Source organism: Pteropus medius, unplaced genomic scaffold, assembly GCF_902729225.1.
Source record: "Pteropus medius unplaced genomic scaffold, Ma_sr-lr_union100, whole genome shotgun sequence".
Lineage (NCBI taxonomy): Eukaryota > Metazoa > Chordata > Mammalia > Chiroptera > Pteropodidae > Pteropus > Pteropus medius.
Genome location: NW_024349224.1, coordinates 2,293,186 through 2,310,458, shown reverse-complemented (window position 1 = coordinate 2,310,458; position 17,273 = coordinate 2,293,186). Strand labels below are relative to the sequence as shown.

The window sequence follows — 17,273 nt, the reverse complement described above, 5'->3', positions numbered from 1 at the left end:
GGAGTAGCAGTGGACGGAACGTAGACGCCTGTGGCCTGGACGGCTGGTTTCCTGAAGCTGAAAATTACATGTATCCTGGAAAGACTGGACAAATTTACTTGTTCTTTGCTTGTTCTTCTGACTGTCACTATATTTACGATCTGTGAGTTTAAGGCTGTTACCCCAAGAAAGAGAAACTTTTTTTTTTTTTTCCAGCCAAATGCAAGATTGGGCAGCTCGGTGTATCTAGCGTGAAGGCTTTGCTAGGATGAAAAGGACAGTCACAAGGTCCTCACACCCCAAAAGGCATCACGTCATCCACACACGGACCTGTAGCCGGGTTTGTCATCTTCAGTGCCATCGCCTCACTGGGCGGTGACCAGGCCCCTCGCCCTTCCTCTTCCCCGCGCCCCGGCCTGGTCGCAGCCCTGCTGCTGAGGCCCGTCCCCGACCTGCGCCACCCGCCCCCGCCACTCTCCCCCCTTCTCTCAGAGCGTAGGGGGCTTTTATTGCATTTTACTTCTTGTTTCTTTAGAAAACATCGTTGTATTTGAAAACGTGACTTAAAATACTGTTTCTAAACTCAAAATCTAGACTAAGTTCCTGGAACTTGTTTTTCAAGCTGTTTAGAGAATTCTAAAGGGAGATAATTCACGAATAAGAGTGTGCCTTCTTATCTGTCTTCCTCATGGTTAATTTGCTAGGTCAGTGGTAGTTTTGGTACTGCTAGGGTTTTGCAGACTCGTCTTCAGCTGATATCAGGTTATTAAATGCGGGTACAGAGTTGGGGCTGTGAAAACAGCAGTGGTTCTTGTGTGACCGGGGACAGCTGTTTTCAGGGCGCACGGCAGCTGCAGGAAGCGGTATCTGTTCATTGTTTGGGACACACCAGGCGCCGATGAACATGGACATGAACTCACCAAGTCCTAAACACGACCTAAAAACACACGTGAGCCACCCCCGTGCATGGACGACGGCGGCACACCCAGGGAGGCCAGGGTCAACACCGGCGAGGAAGAGGCCGCCGGTGGCTTCCCGGGCCGCTGCCCTCTCCCGCCTGCCACCAACCCCGATGGCAGCTGGCGCCCCTCGCCCTCTCCCCCTGCCCTCCACGCCCGGACACTGCACCCTCACTGCTGCCTGCCTCGTTCAGAGCCTCGACTGAGATGCGGAATTATCTGTTACCCTGCGTCTTCTCTGCTGAGCTCAGCTCCACGGGGGCAGGGACCACGCCTGGCCTGTTCACTGCCCCACGGCCAGCGGCACGCATTAGGTAGGCCCCGAATGACATTCCCGGACTGAAGAAATGAGACCCTGCCTAGACTCTGCACCTTCATGGAGAATACCGGCCTTTAAGCCGAAAGAGGCACCTGAGCACACGTCGGACTCCTCCACCTGCCTCCCGGAACCGCGAGTCTGAGCTCTCGCTCCAGGTTCTGCATGGACGGGAGGCAGGCGCTGCGCGGGCTCCGCAGACAGTGACGGGCCTGGCCGGCGAGCGGCCTGCCTTTCTCTGACGTCGCAAGCAGCACAAGCTCTGGAGCCGTCAGGCCTGGAACCGACGCTCAGGTCTGGCCTTCGCGGGGCCTCCTTGCAAGTTACGCAAACCCTCTAGGCCCATCTCCTCGCCTGTCACTGGGAAGACGCAGGGCTGAGAACGAACGGTGCGTCACCCACAGCGCCTTCCGCAGCGCCTGGGGCCCGAGGGACGCACGGGGTGGCCGAGCAGCCCGGCCCCTCCCACCCACACGGCCACGATGGTCCTAAGAACGTGAGCGGAAATGTCGCGGAGCAGACGCCTTTTAAAAACACCGCTCTAGTGCAGGCCACTCACGTCCCGCGGGACGGGCAGGAGTCAGCTCGGTCCGCCGGGCCGGTGGGGGCGCGGGAAGAACACTGGCCTCGCGGCCGGCTCACCCGGGCGGGACGCTGGCTTCGCTCGTGTACCTCAGTGCACGCGCACGATCCGCTGGATTTCTTCAGGCGTCTTCCCCGGGGTGCAGTGTAGGTGATGGCTCTCGCGGCCGGCGAAGACTTGCTCCATGAGTCTTCATTCCGCAGACGCAAACGCTGAGACGGGGCAGGTAAGTAACCTGGGGCCAAGGGTCATCAGACCCCAGAGGCAGAGACGGGAACCCCAGGCCACGCGTGGGGGGATCAACAAAGTGCGTCGAAGCCCCAGACACCAGATCTTCTCTGAGATGCCATTTATCAATGAGGAAGTGGCCACCGGAATCAGCCTTTCGGGTCCACGTTGGTGAAAGTGGCCACATGTAATGGCTCAGATGCGAGAAAAATCAAGTGACTTCCTCCGACGATATCGTACAGAGCAGTCAGAGTGTTTATAAAATTCCTCATTTCTGTTCCCTTAGCTCTTTCTTTGCCAAAGCTCCAAGAAAGGCAGCAAAGCTTCCAAAGCCCGGAGCAGAAGCAGCCGGCAGAGGAGGGCGCAGCACAGAAACGCCTCGCCCTTTGCTTTCAGCTGCTGCTCCAGCTCGGTTCCGCTGGCATGTGCTGTTCTGGAAAGCCCAGAGAGAAAACCCGTCAGGCACGCCGGGGTCGGAATCTGCTCACGTCCCGAACTCACGGAATCATCGGATTCTCTTCACGGAAAAGCGGGTTTTGCTCACTTTCTCAACCAAGAAGAGTCTTGCTCCATCTCTTTCAACGTTTAAAAATTCAAATCCATGATAACTTAAGAATTCAAGTAACCCAAAGAATACCTCTGACTCGGCTGCTCACGTCAGGAGGGAACGAGCCCAGTCCTGTAGTGGCGCTTTGCAGACTCATCGGCTTTAACGACCGGCTCAGGGTTTACACGGATCAACAGATCTGTTGGGGGCTATTTCTCGCCTCCTCAGGGGTAAGACCTGAGGAAAACCACATCCACTGGTGGTGATTTCACGTTAAAGGAGAGATTATCTTCTGCACACTTTGCCAGATCGATCTTCTGAGAATCTGTTTTTCCTTAAACGGACAAGGAGGTGACAGTAACGCCTCTGAAGGCAGGCGTGAAGCTCACGAGTATCAAACAGCCTTTTCCCAGCCGACCTGGAGCAGCGCGTCCCAGCATCCCGTGGAGCACTGTCACGCTGCAGGGCCACGGGGCCCGACGGCCGTCCACTCCGGCTCCCGCAGTCAGCCCTGGTCCCCGGCCTTGTGGCTGGCGTCCTTCTGTGGGGCGCACATCGGGGGGAGGGTGGGGACGGGGCCAGAGCTGGGCGTGGGTTATACCCGAGTGGAAGCACAAATAATGAGACCAGCCTCCAGGACGATGCCGCCTGGCGCAGGCTGGCTCGCGCCTCCGGATGTCCTGTGCCACGTCGGTGCCCCACGTCCTTCCCCAAGCCCCCCAGAGCACAGACAGGAATGCAGACTTGCTAAAGGGGAAAGTCGGGGCCAGTCAGTGACACGGCTTTCACACTGGGACTGGGCGGCAGAGAATCAGGCCAGACTGGGTTTCTAAGAGAGGACAGGCTGGGTCTCTGGCTCTTTGCGAAAGCCAGATGATCACGAAAGCCATGTTATCACATTAAGCACTAATGTTCAATACCAGAGAAGGGGAGTCTTCAATCTTGAGACAAAATTCAGCGGCCCCAAACTCCCACGTCGACTCCCCCGCCAAGCCATCAAGCCACACGCTGTGGGCATCAACAAAACAGAACACTCACCTCCATTTCATACATCGGCGGCCCAAGGATGTCCTTTAGAGCGTGGAAATCGATCAAGATCGGCATTTCGGGCGGGAGGGCCAGGTCGGTGGCGGCGCTGATGGACTCAGGCTCTGTGTCCTTTAAGACGTGTTCTCTGCCACCTGAGAGACAAAATGTGATTTAGAAATTCTGAGACCTGCAGGCCTGAGAATCCCTCAGCAGGAGCCGTCAAACCGGAGCGCGGTGGGGCCCGCGGTCCAGGCGCCGCTCGGCCTGAGGCGCACGACCTCGCCTGGCGTCTGGGACTCGGCAGGGACTTGGCCCCGTGAGGATGACGCCGCCTCGCCCTGTGCCTTTAGTTCCACCTGTCGTCTGTCCCCGTCAGAGTGTAGACCCTGAGGCCGGCACCCTTGCCTGTCTTTCTAACCTTGACATTCCTTAGCTGGGACCAGGGCCTGGCCTCACCCACCAATGGCTCTCGGGGCCAGGTACCGGGGGGCCAAGTGCAGTGGTCCCCTCGGACGGTTCCGCTGGACCGACAGAACCCAAGCCTAAGCGCCCTCTTCAGGGAGGCCCCTCAGGTGTCCCGTGTCCTGACGGGCAGCGTGAGCTGGGAAATGACAAAACCATCTGGGCGACGCCTCTCGGGAACACACAGCTCAGCTCCAAGACACGTTCCCAGTGAGGACAGACGGGATGGCGTTGCCGGTGCCGGGGGAGGCGGTGCAGCCGCCTGGAGTCCCCGCAGGGACCGCTGTTCCCTTACCAGCCCGGGCCGAGCTCCCGACCCCGGGCAGAGCCACCTGCCGGGTGAGCCACCTCCCTGAGGGTCTGATTCCCGTCTGAGAGAAGGAAAATGTTCCTCGAGGCCGGAAACCTAAGATGAGTAGAGGCGTAAAACCTAAGGGACTGTTCGGCTCCGCTCATGCTCACCCCGGCTCTCCGTTTCATGACTCTCGTTCTCGTACGAGCTCGCGAAGCGTTTGAAACGACTTTTTCATTATCCTTTTCTGTGTACACCCTCCTTCCGGAAGTGAGTACGCTGTGTTGATGCACAGTGTGATGATGAAGTCCCCGAACACTGTCCATCTACATCTATTTATCTTGTTTCGCTGTGACTCCCCCGTCGGTCCCTCGTGAAGCTATAAGAACCGGTTTTCACTAACTCCTTCCGACCCGCTCACTGACCGTGCCGAACAACATCAGACCCTCATTCCAGCCTCCAGCGAGACTGGCGACGCCCTGGAGTGTCCCCCTCAGGGTGAAGGGCTCGCTGTCTGTCCTGCTCGGCCCCAGGCTGCTCTTCGAGACCGCAGCGCAGGTGACACGGGGGCGGAAACAAAGCAGGGCAGACCTCCTGCCACTCACCGGCTGGCCGGCACACTCGGCACGGGCCTCCGTCTCTGCGGGGCTCCGTGAGGATGAGGGGACGAGGGGAGAACACTCCGTGGACGGCGACGTGCAGGTGCACACCGGACGCCGCGTCAGACACGCCCAAGTCCCCGCTCTGTGCGGCCCGCCCCGATCCCAGGACGTCCTCCTGCTTTCCCCGCGTCTCAGGGCGCTTGCTGTTTCAGGGAACGATGACCGGTACTCGGCGGCATGGGGAACGGGAGGTGCCTGAGCGGCCGGAGCAGGCTGGACAGCCAAGGGCGGGGGGCGCACGAGCGGCCCTTTCGGCTGCAGGACCGAAGGCGGCGTCACTGCCCATTGAAAGGCCCACGCAGAAAGGACAGGCTGCCTGTCCGGGACGGGGCCTTGGGTCTCTTCAGCCTGTTCTGCTTTGTCACAGCTTTTCTGAGACCCAGCTGCTGTCGCCAGCTGGGTTCCACTGTCACGGGAGGGTGAAAGCCAGTCCCCGCTTCTGCAGCCAGTGCCGTGGGACAGCCGCCCTCGCAGGTGGGGTGAGGCCAGCACCCCAAGCACCGAGGGAGTGGGGGGTTCCTAATGCAACCAGCCCTTGTCACATAAAAGGTAGCGCTGGGCACCGCAGCCGTGATGTGAGAAGTTCAATAAACGCACAGCTCGCCTGTGCTTCAGACGTTCCGTCATTAGAACACGAGCCCAGAGAACTAAAGCTCAAGCCCAGAAAACATCGCCGGCCCCTCGGGAAAGGCGGGCTGGCACCCACGGGACCCGTGTGATGCACGCGAGAGGAAGGACACCCTAGGTTTCCACGGAATCCATGACACCGCAACGTTCAAGCGAGGCCGGGCAAACGAGAACAATTTCAAAAAGTTCAGCCTCCCTACATGGACCCTGCCCCACAAATCTTCCAACTGGAATCGCATCGTTTTCTTCTGCATCCTTTTCTGGGGCTAAAACAGTGGTTCTTAACAAATGGTCAGTAGTCATGTGAATAGATGATGATTTCGCCAAGAAGCAAAATTTAATTCAAAGCAGGACACCATTCTCTGGTGACCGAAATGAAGTGACTCGTAAACAAGTTTAAGAAATAACAAAGATCCGTGTTAAGGAGAGTGAAGAGACCTTCTCAAACGCTGTCGCTTATGAAAGCGCAAACTGGTTCACTTTCGGAAGAGCCATTTGTCAGCATACGGAAAGCCTCGCAAATGTTCAGAATCTCAGGCCCAGGGAACCTATTTTGCAGGACGGGTCCCCAAGGACAACTGCTGTGCAGACGAGAGGTTGGATAACACCGCTCCTCACTGCGGCGCCATCTGAAATAGCAAAAAGCAGATCCAGTGGCGACATCTGACATTAGAAACGCGGGTCGGCAAAGCGCCAGGCAGCCGGTGATGACGCGCCACACTCACTGGCGCCGTCTCCTAAGTGTGAGGTCACGCAAGGACACTCTTTCGGAACAATGCGAGGGAAGGCGAAACGTTTCACATGGCATGATTTTTACTAACGTCAAATCAACATATGAGACTGAATGTAACGATATATGTAAAACGCAAGTTATTTCCTGAGTTACGAGATTAAGCCTGCATGATGAAATGGCCGATAAATAAGTCTCCCATCCGGGCTCTGGCCTCCTCGTTGGCCTTGAAAAAAGTTCCTTTCTCTCTTTGTATCTGGTTTTCTAACCAGCAGAACCGTAATAATTACAGTCTGCTTAGAGTTGCTGGGCAAATTGAGTAGCGTTCAAATCTTTACTATGCAGATATGAGAAGAACTACATTTACTGAGAGTAATATTTAATATGGACTTCTAAGACGCACAAGTCTTACTCTGCAGGCCCCCTTTCACTGGAAGAAAATAAAATGCTCTCTGCAACCTAACTGCACCCGGCCACCCCCCGCCCCTACTCTGCCCACGATCACCCACGGCCGGGGGTCACGTGCATTAAACATACGTAAGGAAACAGGAATGAGCTATACCAGGCTCAAGACTCCGCCCCAGGCTAGGATATATATCACTGTTCTACGTCATACAGTAAAATTCTCTTTACAAGTAACTCTGAAGCACATTCTTAAAAGGAATCGAGTATTATTTAGGAGAGGCTCAGAAGAAAGGACGGGGAGTAAACGAGTAGCATAAGCCGGCTCAACCCCAAACCATTCCGAACCTCAAACCATTCTGAACGTGGGGGTGGAGTTTTCCGTGGACTTGGACTTGCTCTGCTCAGCACAGCGCTGAGCTGTCCTCTCATCGGCAGATCGGCCTGTCCTGAGTTTAGCTCGGCCACAGCCAGGAGGCCAGGATGGTCGGGGCCTCCCCGAGGGGTTCACCAGGTGACAGCGGCAGAGAAGCTGACGCTCAGGGCACAGCAGGCGGGGAGGTGGCTGCTGGCAAAGCGGGAGTCCCGTGTGGGCGCACACCCCCAGGCGGCTCAGCCCACCCTGGAGGGGACGTCATCAGCTCTAAGGGAAGGACAGTCTCTAGCTACAAGGTCCTCGGGAAAGGGGGATCAGCTTTCCTGAAGCAGCTGTCACCAGGGCTTGGTGGAGTGTTCTTTCCCAGAGGAGCAGGATTTGATGAAACGGGCCCGAGGGCAGAGGCGCTATGGGAAGGGGGCGCAGAAAGGCATGAGAGGGGAGGGGGGAGGAAGGAGAGGAGGAAGCAGTATCTCCGCAGCTTTCTGGTTTTTTAAAAAAAGTTTCTTGCCTTTCAAATAAATCTTGCACCAAGCAGCATCTCTTGGCAGGTGCCAGTGAAGAGTGAGAGGCAGAGGCCAGGAACACGAAAAAGGCTAGTAGCACCAACGGTTCCCCAGAATGTGCTGGAAACAGAAACCCGCCTAACCACCGAGTGCCCTTGGATATGAGTAATCCTTTTTCCCCAAGACAGAAAACCTTAGTGACCACTGGGTAGGATTCTCCATCCGCTGCTGAACTCAAAGTACGCGATGCAGCTCAGTCTCACGAGTTCAAAAGCTACGCCTCGTGGTAGAGACAACAGAAGCCCCTTCTTCGAGACTATGGAAAAAGCGTTCATTTTCACAAAGAGCGAGCAGTGTTCTCCTGCCTGCGGGGGAGGGATGGCGGAGGGAAGGGTGGGGGGTACAGCACCAGCCAGCAGCCAAACACGACAGAGAAACACGGGTTAATTCTCTGGAGAAACGAATACCACCTGTGTCTGTCATACTAACGCAATTCACTAAAAGTCATTTAAAAACTTACAACATCTGTAAAAAATCAAGTGATGTTCCCAGTGATCAGTCAGTGCCTCCAGCACTTTAAACTCCAGCATCTATCCCACGCCTCAAAATGATCTGTTCATACACCTACCTCGTAGCCCCGATGGGCCACATCTCCATGAGAGAGTGTGCTCCCCAGAATCTGGCTGCTCCCCAGAATCCAGTCTAGAACCCGGCATAGAGTGAGTGCTCCGTAAACGCCAGCTGACGTGCTAAATGAGCCGATATTACACGGGGGTCGAAGACCCAGGATCCTGACCTTGTACCACATGAGGGCGCGGCCCCCCGTCTCTTGGCGAGCTTTTTGCATTAAGAAATCTCAGATCTTATTAGAGATTCAGAAAATAACCTTGGAGAATTATTTTGATTAGCAGTTAAAATTACAGGGACCATTTGTAATATTAAAAAAGGAAGTGCTGTTTCAATATCTTGTAACTTAAAAGGCTGGTTTTGATAATATGTGACAATGACGACCGAAGGCCACTGCATCTTCCTATGTGATTCACTAAATGGAACAATGACTTTGACAGTATTTGATTTTACTGTCCCAAGACAGTTTAAACAACAAACGTCTGGCTCCTGTCATACGTAGGTAGGGTTTTCCCTTTGCTACAGTGCCGCTTCCTTCCGGTCTACGTGGGCAAATAAATCCCCCTGACCCCGGGCCGGTACTGATGAGGGAACTTCCGGTCGGTGAATCAGTGTCAACGTCAGCAAAGGCTCCTGGGTGTATCTCCGTGACACTGGCAGTGTGCACCCACGAGACGTTCCCCTCTCAACGTCGCACTACCACCCGAGTTTAGAGGTTTGGGCTCGTGCTGCCTGACATCCCTACAAATGTAAAGGATTTAGCACAGAAAGTCTTATCTCTGGATTTGTAGTTTTCATAATCTTGGTTTGCAAAATCCAATGAGCCGGAACAGAACCCTACACAGCCCCAAAGCTTCAGAACCAGCAAGCCAGGCGCCTTGGGAGGCAACTCTCCGACGCCCACATCCCTCAACATGTAACCTCGGGTCCTTTGACTACTAGAAACTTGTCCTGGGCCCCTAACACAATCAAAGAACAATGACTATTGAATGCGACGGCCTTTTAAATTAGTGAACTCTACAAGAATAAACAGAAAATCTCAAAGTTATGCTGCTTAAAGATTAGGAAAATGTAGGCCATTTTAAATTCAGCCTCTATACTGCTACGAAAATTGTGACTTGTCTCACTGTGTTCCGAGATCTCTCACCAGAAGAGGCAGGCATTTCTTCAGAAACGCACAGGCCGACGTCTGAGTGTGAGTAATAATCTACAACAAAGAGCCGGGCATCTGGTCTGTGGCTTTGGGGCGCAGAGGCGCACACACAAATGACTCGCTTTTGTTCTAACTCCGGCCCGAGCGGAAGCTATGGGATCTAGGCCCAAGTGTTTTAGAACTTTCATATGTAACTGGAACCAGGTAACGGAATATTCCCGATTATCCCTGCTTCGCTGAAGACAGCTAACAGAGCTTCACGTCTGAAACAAAGGCAAGAGGACCACCGCCACCACGAAGGCCACCGCCACCACGAAGGCCGCGGCCAGCGCCGGCCAGTGCACTGTCGCAGCCGCCGCTCACGGGCCGAGCTCTTCCCCCGGGCCCACCGAGCCGCACCGCGTCGCCTTCTTCACTGTTTCTGCGGAAATGGCCACTGTCCACCGACAGCCAAGCCGGGGGATTCCTCCAGAACTCTAAACAAACTCTTTCGAGTCTCACGAATGGGGGCTGTATATAGAAATGAAATGTATAAAATCCTTGTTTAAAATAAGCAAAAAAAAAAAAAAAATCTGTGGGGCCAGGCTTCAGGATGGTCCCCATGAAGCCCACCTGCTGGTACTTGCACCGAGGCACAGTGCCACCTGTCACGTACCAGGGTTGGCCTGCGTGACCGCAGAGTGTAGCCGAAGTGAGTTATGAGAGCTCGCAGTTGCGTTTTGGGCCGTTTTCTGCTCTTACATGTCACCCTCAGGGGAAGCCAGCAGCCGTGGCGTCAGCCTGGGGACAGGCCATGCGCGGGGCGAAGATGCAGCCGGTGTCCGCGAGCTGGGAAGCAGGTCCCTCCGCATCAACCGCCGCTGGCCGGCAGTGTGGCTGCAACCTCGCCCGCGGCTCCTGGGTCACCGACCCACGGACACGGCGAGGTGGCAGATGCGGAATGCTTTCGTGCACTAAGTCTGGGGCCGTCTGCTGCCCCGCACTAGAGAACCCATGGAAAACGCCAGAGAGAGGGACAGAAGACTGCCCCAGGAAGTCCGAGACAAAAGGCTCCAGCAAAAAGCGACACGAAGCTCAGAGGCTACTTCCTAAACACACAGTACGGCTTCCATGAACGTAAGGCATGACAACTGCCTTCGTGACAGCGGGCCAGGGGAAGGATCAGAAGCGCCCGATCCTCCACGGGAAGCACGTCCTGTTTTGAGGACAAAGGAGCCACACTCAGAAGGGCTACAGCGAAGCCGCGTTGGGCTGGAGAAGGCAATGGCAGGAAGCCGCTGCCAAGAGCCCGGACGCAGCAGGACAGAGATGCGCCCTCCGGGGGACGGGACCGACCCCGGCTGGGGGCAGCTTCCCGGAGCGGGGGCTGGGGGTAAGCACGTGAGGGTCGCCCAGCCCGTGGCGCTGTCCCGGGCGGGCGCTGTCCCCGCGGACCCCGGATGGCAGGCCCCTCCCCCCAGCAGCCTGCCCCGTCCGAGTGGGGGGCAGGAGCAGGCTGGTCAACGGACGCGTGACGAGTGCGGCCCGATTCAGATCGTTGATTTTGACATAGTCTTAACCGTGAAGTTGTCTGGAAAGGACATACCGAAAAATCAGGGGCACTGTATCTGCCCAGGCGACACGCGGAGAAACGGTGCACGTCAAAATGCCACTCAGACCGCGGCCCGGCCCGGCCCGGCCCGACCTGCAGAATCGTCAGAGAGCTGCGGTCCAGTGAGCCAGCGTCTTGCGGCCAGCAGGCCCCGGACGATCACGAGGACGGGCGAGTTGTCACAGACGTCGGGTCCTCCTGCTCATGGCTCCTACCACCCACCCACTTTGCCCCTTTCCTGACTCAAAGCCCCTCTTCCTGGGGACTGGGGAATGGCCGACCGTTAACAGAGGCGAGCGGGCCGGGCGCGGCGTCTACCAGGGAACGCCGTGAAGGGACCTAGGAGCGACAGCAGATGGCAGGCCTTGAAGGGACCTAGGCCGTGAAGGGACCTAGGAGCGACAGCAGAGTCGGGCTAGACGGCCACGAGAGCCCTGCTGGCCTGAGATCGCAGGCAGGCAGGTGACGCGTGGTGGCCCAGGCCACGGACGCTGGTGCTTCTTGCGCCGGCGTCTCCGCTGCCCATGGTTCCGCTCTTTCTAGTCGACATTCCCCAGGAGGACCCACTAGTGCGTTAGGAAGAAACGAGATAAAAGGCATGATCATCAGAAAGGAAAAGGTAAAAACTGACATTTGTGATGACTGACAGTGTGCACGGAAAATCCAAGATCTACAGTTAGAACTAATCAGTCAACCTGCAAGTTTGCTGGATACGAGTCAGTCCAGTATTCTCATACACCCGCAACAAAAAGAAAGAGAAAATCATTAAAAATACCATTGACAACACGCAAAGATCAAATAACTAGGAATATATCGAAAGAAAAAATATGCAAAAGCTCACCACTGAACACTATTAAAACACCATTTATTAAGACTCAAAGCTGTCATCAATCAGAAGCCTTGATAACAGCAAATTGTCAATTCTCCTCAAATGATTTATAGATTCACTGCATCGCAATAAAAATATCAGGAGGTTTTGTTTATTTACTTATCTATGGGTAGAAAGTGACAAGGTGATTCTAAATTTTATATGTCCTGGAAGGACCTAGACGGCCACGGCAATCTGGAAGAACAAAGCTGGAGGACTTCCTACCAGGTATCAAGACTCTCTGAGACGGTCATTCTGGAAACCTCGCACGATGCTTCCACTGGCCGCAGGCTCCATTCACCCACCCTCAGTCAGCTAGTTTAATTTATTTTCCTCATAAGTGTTTATCTGAGGTCTCCATCATATAACCACTTATAGCACTGCTTCAAATGATATTTAAAAAGCTTATTTATAATGGCATCTAACACACCTCACGAACAATGATAAATCTGTGCTAATTTTGTCTTTTTTTCCCTAACCAATTTTTCAGATGTCTATGAGAATAAAAAAAGCCAACATCTTGAGGTTCATTAAGTTTCATGTAGCTTCTCTATTATTACTTTTCAAAGGAACTGAGACTGCTCCATATTCTGAGAAACTTTATAAGGGTTGATTATAATACAAATCCTTCTTTATTGAGGATACTTTTTGAGGAAAAAAAAAAGAATCTTACTACACATTAACGGACATCTATGGTACCCGAGGACTTGAAGAAATGAACAATGGCCAAACCTTTAACAGAGAAGCAACCAATTATGCAAAATTGAATACAGGGGACATTTGTCTTTGGCAAAAGGCAGGCAAAATGCAGAATAAAACTTTAGCCACATACTTTTATCACCCAATCCAACTAATATCTCAGAAAGGAAAAGGGCAATTCAGAACACAGTAATATATAGAAAAACAGCAATACTGCTTGATGAAATAATTCTCCTATTTATAAGTAAGTGACTGACCATAAATATTCTTCCTCGAACAAAGATCAACTATAATCTTTCTATGGTCCCACCTGCCTTTTAAACCCCGTTACTTTTGTTCTGTTTAACCGCCAGTTAAGACCCCACAAAGACAAACTGTTCACACAGACCCGTGTTTCTGGGCCTCCTCCAGACGCTTGTTCCATGCGCTGGAGGTTTCTGCCTGCGTTGAAGCTTGTGGCCTGACGTAACCTTTTTCCCGGCAGTCATTCTCAGTCCGGCAATATTTTTATAACATTCAAAATAACTCGCCCACTGACTTACTTGAAATTTCTAAAACGACTTTCATTTTATGCTCTAATTTTAAATAATTCATTTCTTAATGAGAAACTTTCAGCTACTTAGCTAGCTCCATCTGAACTCTGCGGCATGAAACCCGAATGCAGGCGTTTTTGTAGAAATTTTTCTCTTGGCTTGGTTGAGGCCGTAAACACCAATCCAGGATACCTTATAATTATCTTATGAAAATCTGGAGGAAGGTCACTTACAGTAACTCAAGGGCATCTTACAATATTAAAACCAGCTTGGAGTCGACGTGCCTCTGATACAAACTACGACCAAAATCATCCTCGAGAGAAAAGCATTTATCCTAATTATTTATTCATCTGGATGTCCTAGGTAAGAACTTAAGTACCCAAATACGCTCAACTATGTTATCGCTTAGGATTTTTTCTGTGAATCATAGATTAAAAAAAAAACAACGAATAAATGTCATCATGAAAAACTGTATGTTCCAACACAGTCCACGAGCTGTTCGAACAAGTTCTGGACTATTTCTGGGCTATCTTTAAACAGCTCCTATGCTCACAGACGTTAGAAATATGCTGATGGTGTACGTATAAACGCCAAGCATCGCGTAACTATGGTTTCCTTTGACAGCAAATCCCTCTGAAAAACACACCATCTCAATCCTAAACACAAATTTCAAAATGTGTTAACTGGATAAACTCATTTCGCTCTCTGCCTTTCTGTGACATCACAGACAAGAACAAGATATTCGCTCAGTTGCTCGAGGCCATAGCACAAAGGGAGTGTTCTAAAAATAAAAAAGGGAAATTTAGGAGGATGTCGGCTTTACGTGCAGAAAGGGCAAAAAGCTGGACTCATGGAATGACCACTTTGTAAGGTGCCGTGTGCCTGAAATTAACATACTGCTGTATGTCCACTGTAATTAAAGTATAAGTTTAAAAAAACAGTCAACACACATTCTGCATATGTATCAGATACTGTATTCTTACAATAAAGTAAGCTAGAGAAAAGAAAATGTTATTAAGAAAAATCATAAAAAAAGAAAAAAGGGAAAAAAATAAGTTCTCTACGGTCACTGTCAGCTACATTAGTGGTTCTCTTTTCCTTGGAAATTTTTCTTAGATTTATTTTAACGGCAATTGACATGCAGCGCTGTTAGCTGGAGTGTGCCACCCGAATACCTCGATACCATGACACGCCCGGCCGCCATCCGACACCGCCGCTGTTCCGACGTGACTGACCACATTCCCCGCGCTGGACTGTACATCCTGGGACTTATTTCACAACTGGAAGTTGGTCCTTCTTAATCCCCCCTCCCCCTTTCTGCCCATTCCCCATCCCCCTCCCCCGGCTGTTCAATTCTTGAATGGTTATCACTCACCTAGCGCGCTTTTGAAAAACTCAGATTTTTTCAAAATGGTGGTCTGAACATGTGTTTATCTTTAAAGTTCCTCTCCAAATCCTATTAAAATGACAATTAAAAAATTTCAAAAAGGAAAAATCCCCAAGAACAAAAAGAATAAGAAAGAGGCAAGAGCGGACAGGAGATGCCGGCAACGTTTTGCAAAACAGAAAGTGGACGGACGAGGAGTCACGGGAGGAAGTGGAGGCCTTCTCTGTTTGGGGGGGAAGGGTACTCCCCCGAGACCCTACTGAGGCTCGTGAATTTGAGGCGCTTCTGGAAACATGGGTGAGGAGCGGGGCCGAAGACAAACACCTGAAGTCTGGGTAAGTGACGAGAGGCGCTGAGGCCCCCATGCGACGGCGCGTGATGGGGGCCCGTCCCCCACACCCTGACGAGAAGGGGCGGCCCCGGCACGGCGGGAGCAGGGCTGAAGCGTCTCACCGGGAACGGGGTTCTGCGAACGGCGGCCCGGCACGCGCCCGGGGTCCACGCCCCACTCCCCAGACGTGGGGACGGCGGGAGCCGCGGGCGCGGCGGGGTTTGGGTCCCGCTCCCGGGCCTGTCTGGCAGCGCGGCCTGGGCACCGCGTGGCAGCAGCCGCGACGAGCCGGGCCCCACGCGCCCGGGCGGGAAGGCGGAGCATTTTAACTGGGCACCGAAAAGGTCCACATTTGATTCATTCCGGTAAGAGGACCCTCCCCTCTCTCTCCCTGTCGCCCCCTCCACACCAGTCTTTCAGGAAAGAATAATTTCAGTTCCACGTAAGGTGTGCAGCTAGGGAAGAACACGAGAGGGAAAAGCAGACGGGGCCGAGGCTGCCCGCGGCGCGGGGACAGCGGCGCCCCCCGCCTGCCGTGACCACTTCCTCGGCTGTAAACACCGAAGGACGAAAACACCATCTGAATCGGAAGCGAGAAGAGCAGACCGGGCACGTCGAGCGTGCCGACGCCACGGCCTGGAGGCCGGCAGCCTCGAGCCACCGAAACCCCGAGCTACTCGTACAGGGCCCCTCCTGCCTGATGAGAGACGCCCCTCGTCGAGTGATGACACGCCCGCCCAGCTCTGACCGGCGGAGTGGCAGTGCCACTGCTCCGACGCGCTCCCCCGCCCCCCAAGGGCTCGCGGTCGGGGGCCAGACCTTCGCCCTCGGTGGCGTCGGGGCGCTCCAGCTTGGCCTCTTTGTGCTGTCCTTCCGCCACCTTCACAGCCACCGCTCGGCAAATGGCCCCGAACTTCCTGTCCAGAGAGCGCACCCCCGCCTCTCTCGTGTACCTGCGGACGAGGAAAAGCATTTTATTTTGGGCCGAACGCCATCTGTAAAAATAGAAGTCATGTGCGTAACGTTTCTACTAAACGGCACACATTGAAAAGTTCATTATTTTCTTGAGTACTAACTCCTTCACATTTAAAAATTCCTTATTAAAGTTTGTCATTTCTTAAATATTCATAAGTATTTTCAGCCATAACTTCTCTCTTTCTACAGATTATCTTTAACTATTACCTAGACTCAAAAGTGAATCCTTGGTCCTTCAATTTATATTGCCAAAGTTAATCTGCCAATCAAACATCGTTTGCTCCGTGTTAAGAGCTTTCTTAAACAAGCTGTCAACCTAAGAAACTTCTAGATAAATCACCTGAGACAAAGTCTAGTTTCTACTAGGAACTGTGCTAATCGCCTCTGGTCAGTGTATGCTCATTGGAGGGACGTCTAAAGCAAGAATACTCCGTGATGCGAGCATTGTCATTTTTGTATAAGACTCTAGAAGTGATCAAGCAGAGCGGTCTTAAAAACTTTGTTCGTTAGACTCGAATCCCATAAGCCACTTCACAAACCCTTATATAATATGTACCACCATTTTTGGCCACCCAGTTTCGGAGGGATCTGAATGGGCAGCATAAGGTAGAGAATGCAGTTTGATCTGAAAAACTAGATTTGCTTAGGCAGTTGTCACATGTATATCCTAGACTTTGGGCAAGTAATTTATTTTTATTTTTATTTTTTAATTACAGTTGACGTTCAACATTATGTTGGTCTCAGGAGTACAGCAGAGTGGCTACACACTGTGCGACTTACGGGGCGAGCCCCCTGCTGAGTCTGGTACCCGCCGGACACCGCATCCCCCAGGCTGTACGTCGCATCCCGGGACGATGTCCTAACTGCCAGTTCGTACTCCATCCCTTCCCCTCTCACCTAGTCCCCCGACTCCCCTCCCATCGGGCAACCAGCAAGATGTTCTCTGGAGCTATGAGACTGTTTCCGTTTTGTCTGTGTGGATTTTGTTCCTCAGAGTCCACACAGAAGTGAGGTCATGTGGTATGTGTCTTTCTCTGTCTGACTCATTTCACTCGGCATAATGCCCGCTAGGTCCATCCGCGTTGTCGCGAATGGCAGGATCTCGCTCTCTTTTTAAGGGCGAGTAACGTTCCGTCGTATGATGCACCCCATCTTCTTTACCCATCTGTCTACTGACGGACACGCTGCTGCGGGTGCAGGTTTTTAAAGTTCTGAGGAAAGACAAACGAAAGGCTGAGCACTCCCAGAGTGACACACTCCCACCGAGGCCGAGGCGGCTGCAGGGCGAGGCCACGTGACACGACTGCGCGCTCGCAGGAAGGGAGGAAACGGCACGTCAGCAAACGTAAAGCCCGATGCGGCCCCCGACGACCATCCGATCAGCTCCCAGCGCAGGGTCTGGGCAGAAGGT

At 53.1% G+C, this 17,273-nt stretch overlaps 1 protein-coding gene and 1 long non-coding RNA gene across 3 annotated transcripts in view; both read right to left on the bottom strand.

The window, feature by feature from the left end:
• The window catches only part of LONP2 (lon peptidase 2, peroxisomal), a 63,537-nt gene that overhangs the window by 10,516 nt on the left and 35,748 nt on the right, over positions 1-17,273 (bottom strand). For both annotated transcript variants that reach the window (XM_039880804.1, XM_039880803.1), the window contains exons 11-12: positions 15,707-15,840; positions 3,651-3,793 (exon numbers count right to left, since the gene is read on the bottom strand). In XM_039880804.1, coding sequence (XP_039736738.1) covers positions 3,651-3,793; positions 15,707-15,840 — 277 coding nt within the window. The remainder of the gene's footprint in view (positions 1-3,650; positions 3,794-15,706; positions 15,841-17,273) is intronic.
• On the bottom strand, positions 3,800-14,998 carry LOC120617243 (uncharacterized). The gene is made up of 3 exons (XR_005656839.1): positions 11,462-14,998; positions 10,134-11,408; positions 3,800-9,988 (listed from the first exon to the last, which is right to left on the bottom strand). It is a non-coding gene; the product is annotated as an uncharacterized LOC120617243 (long non-coding RNA).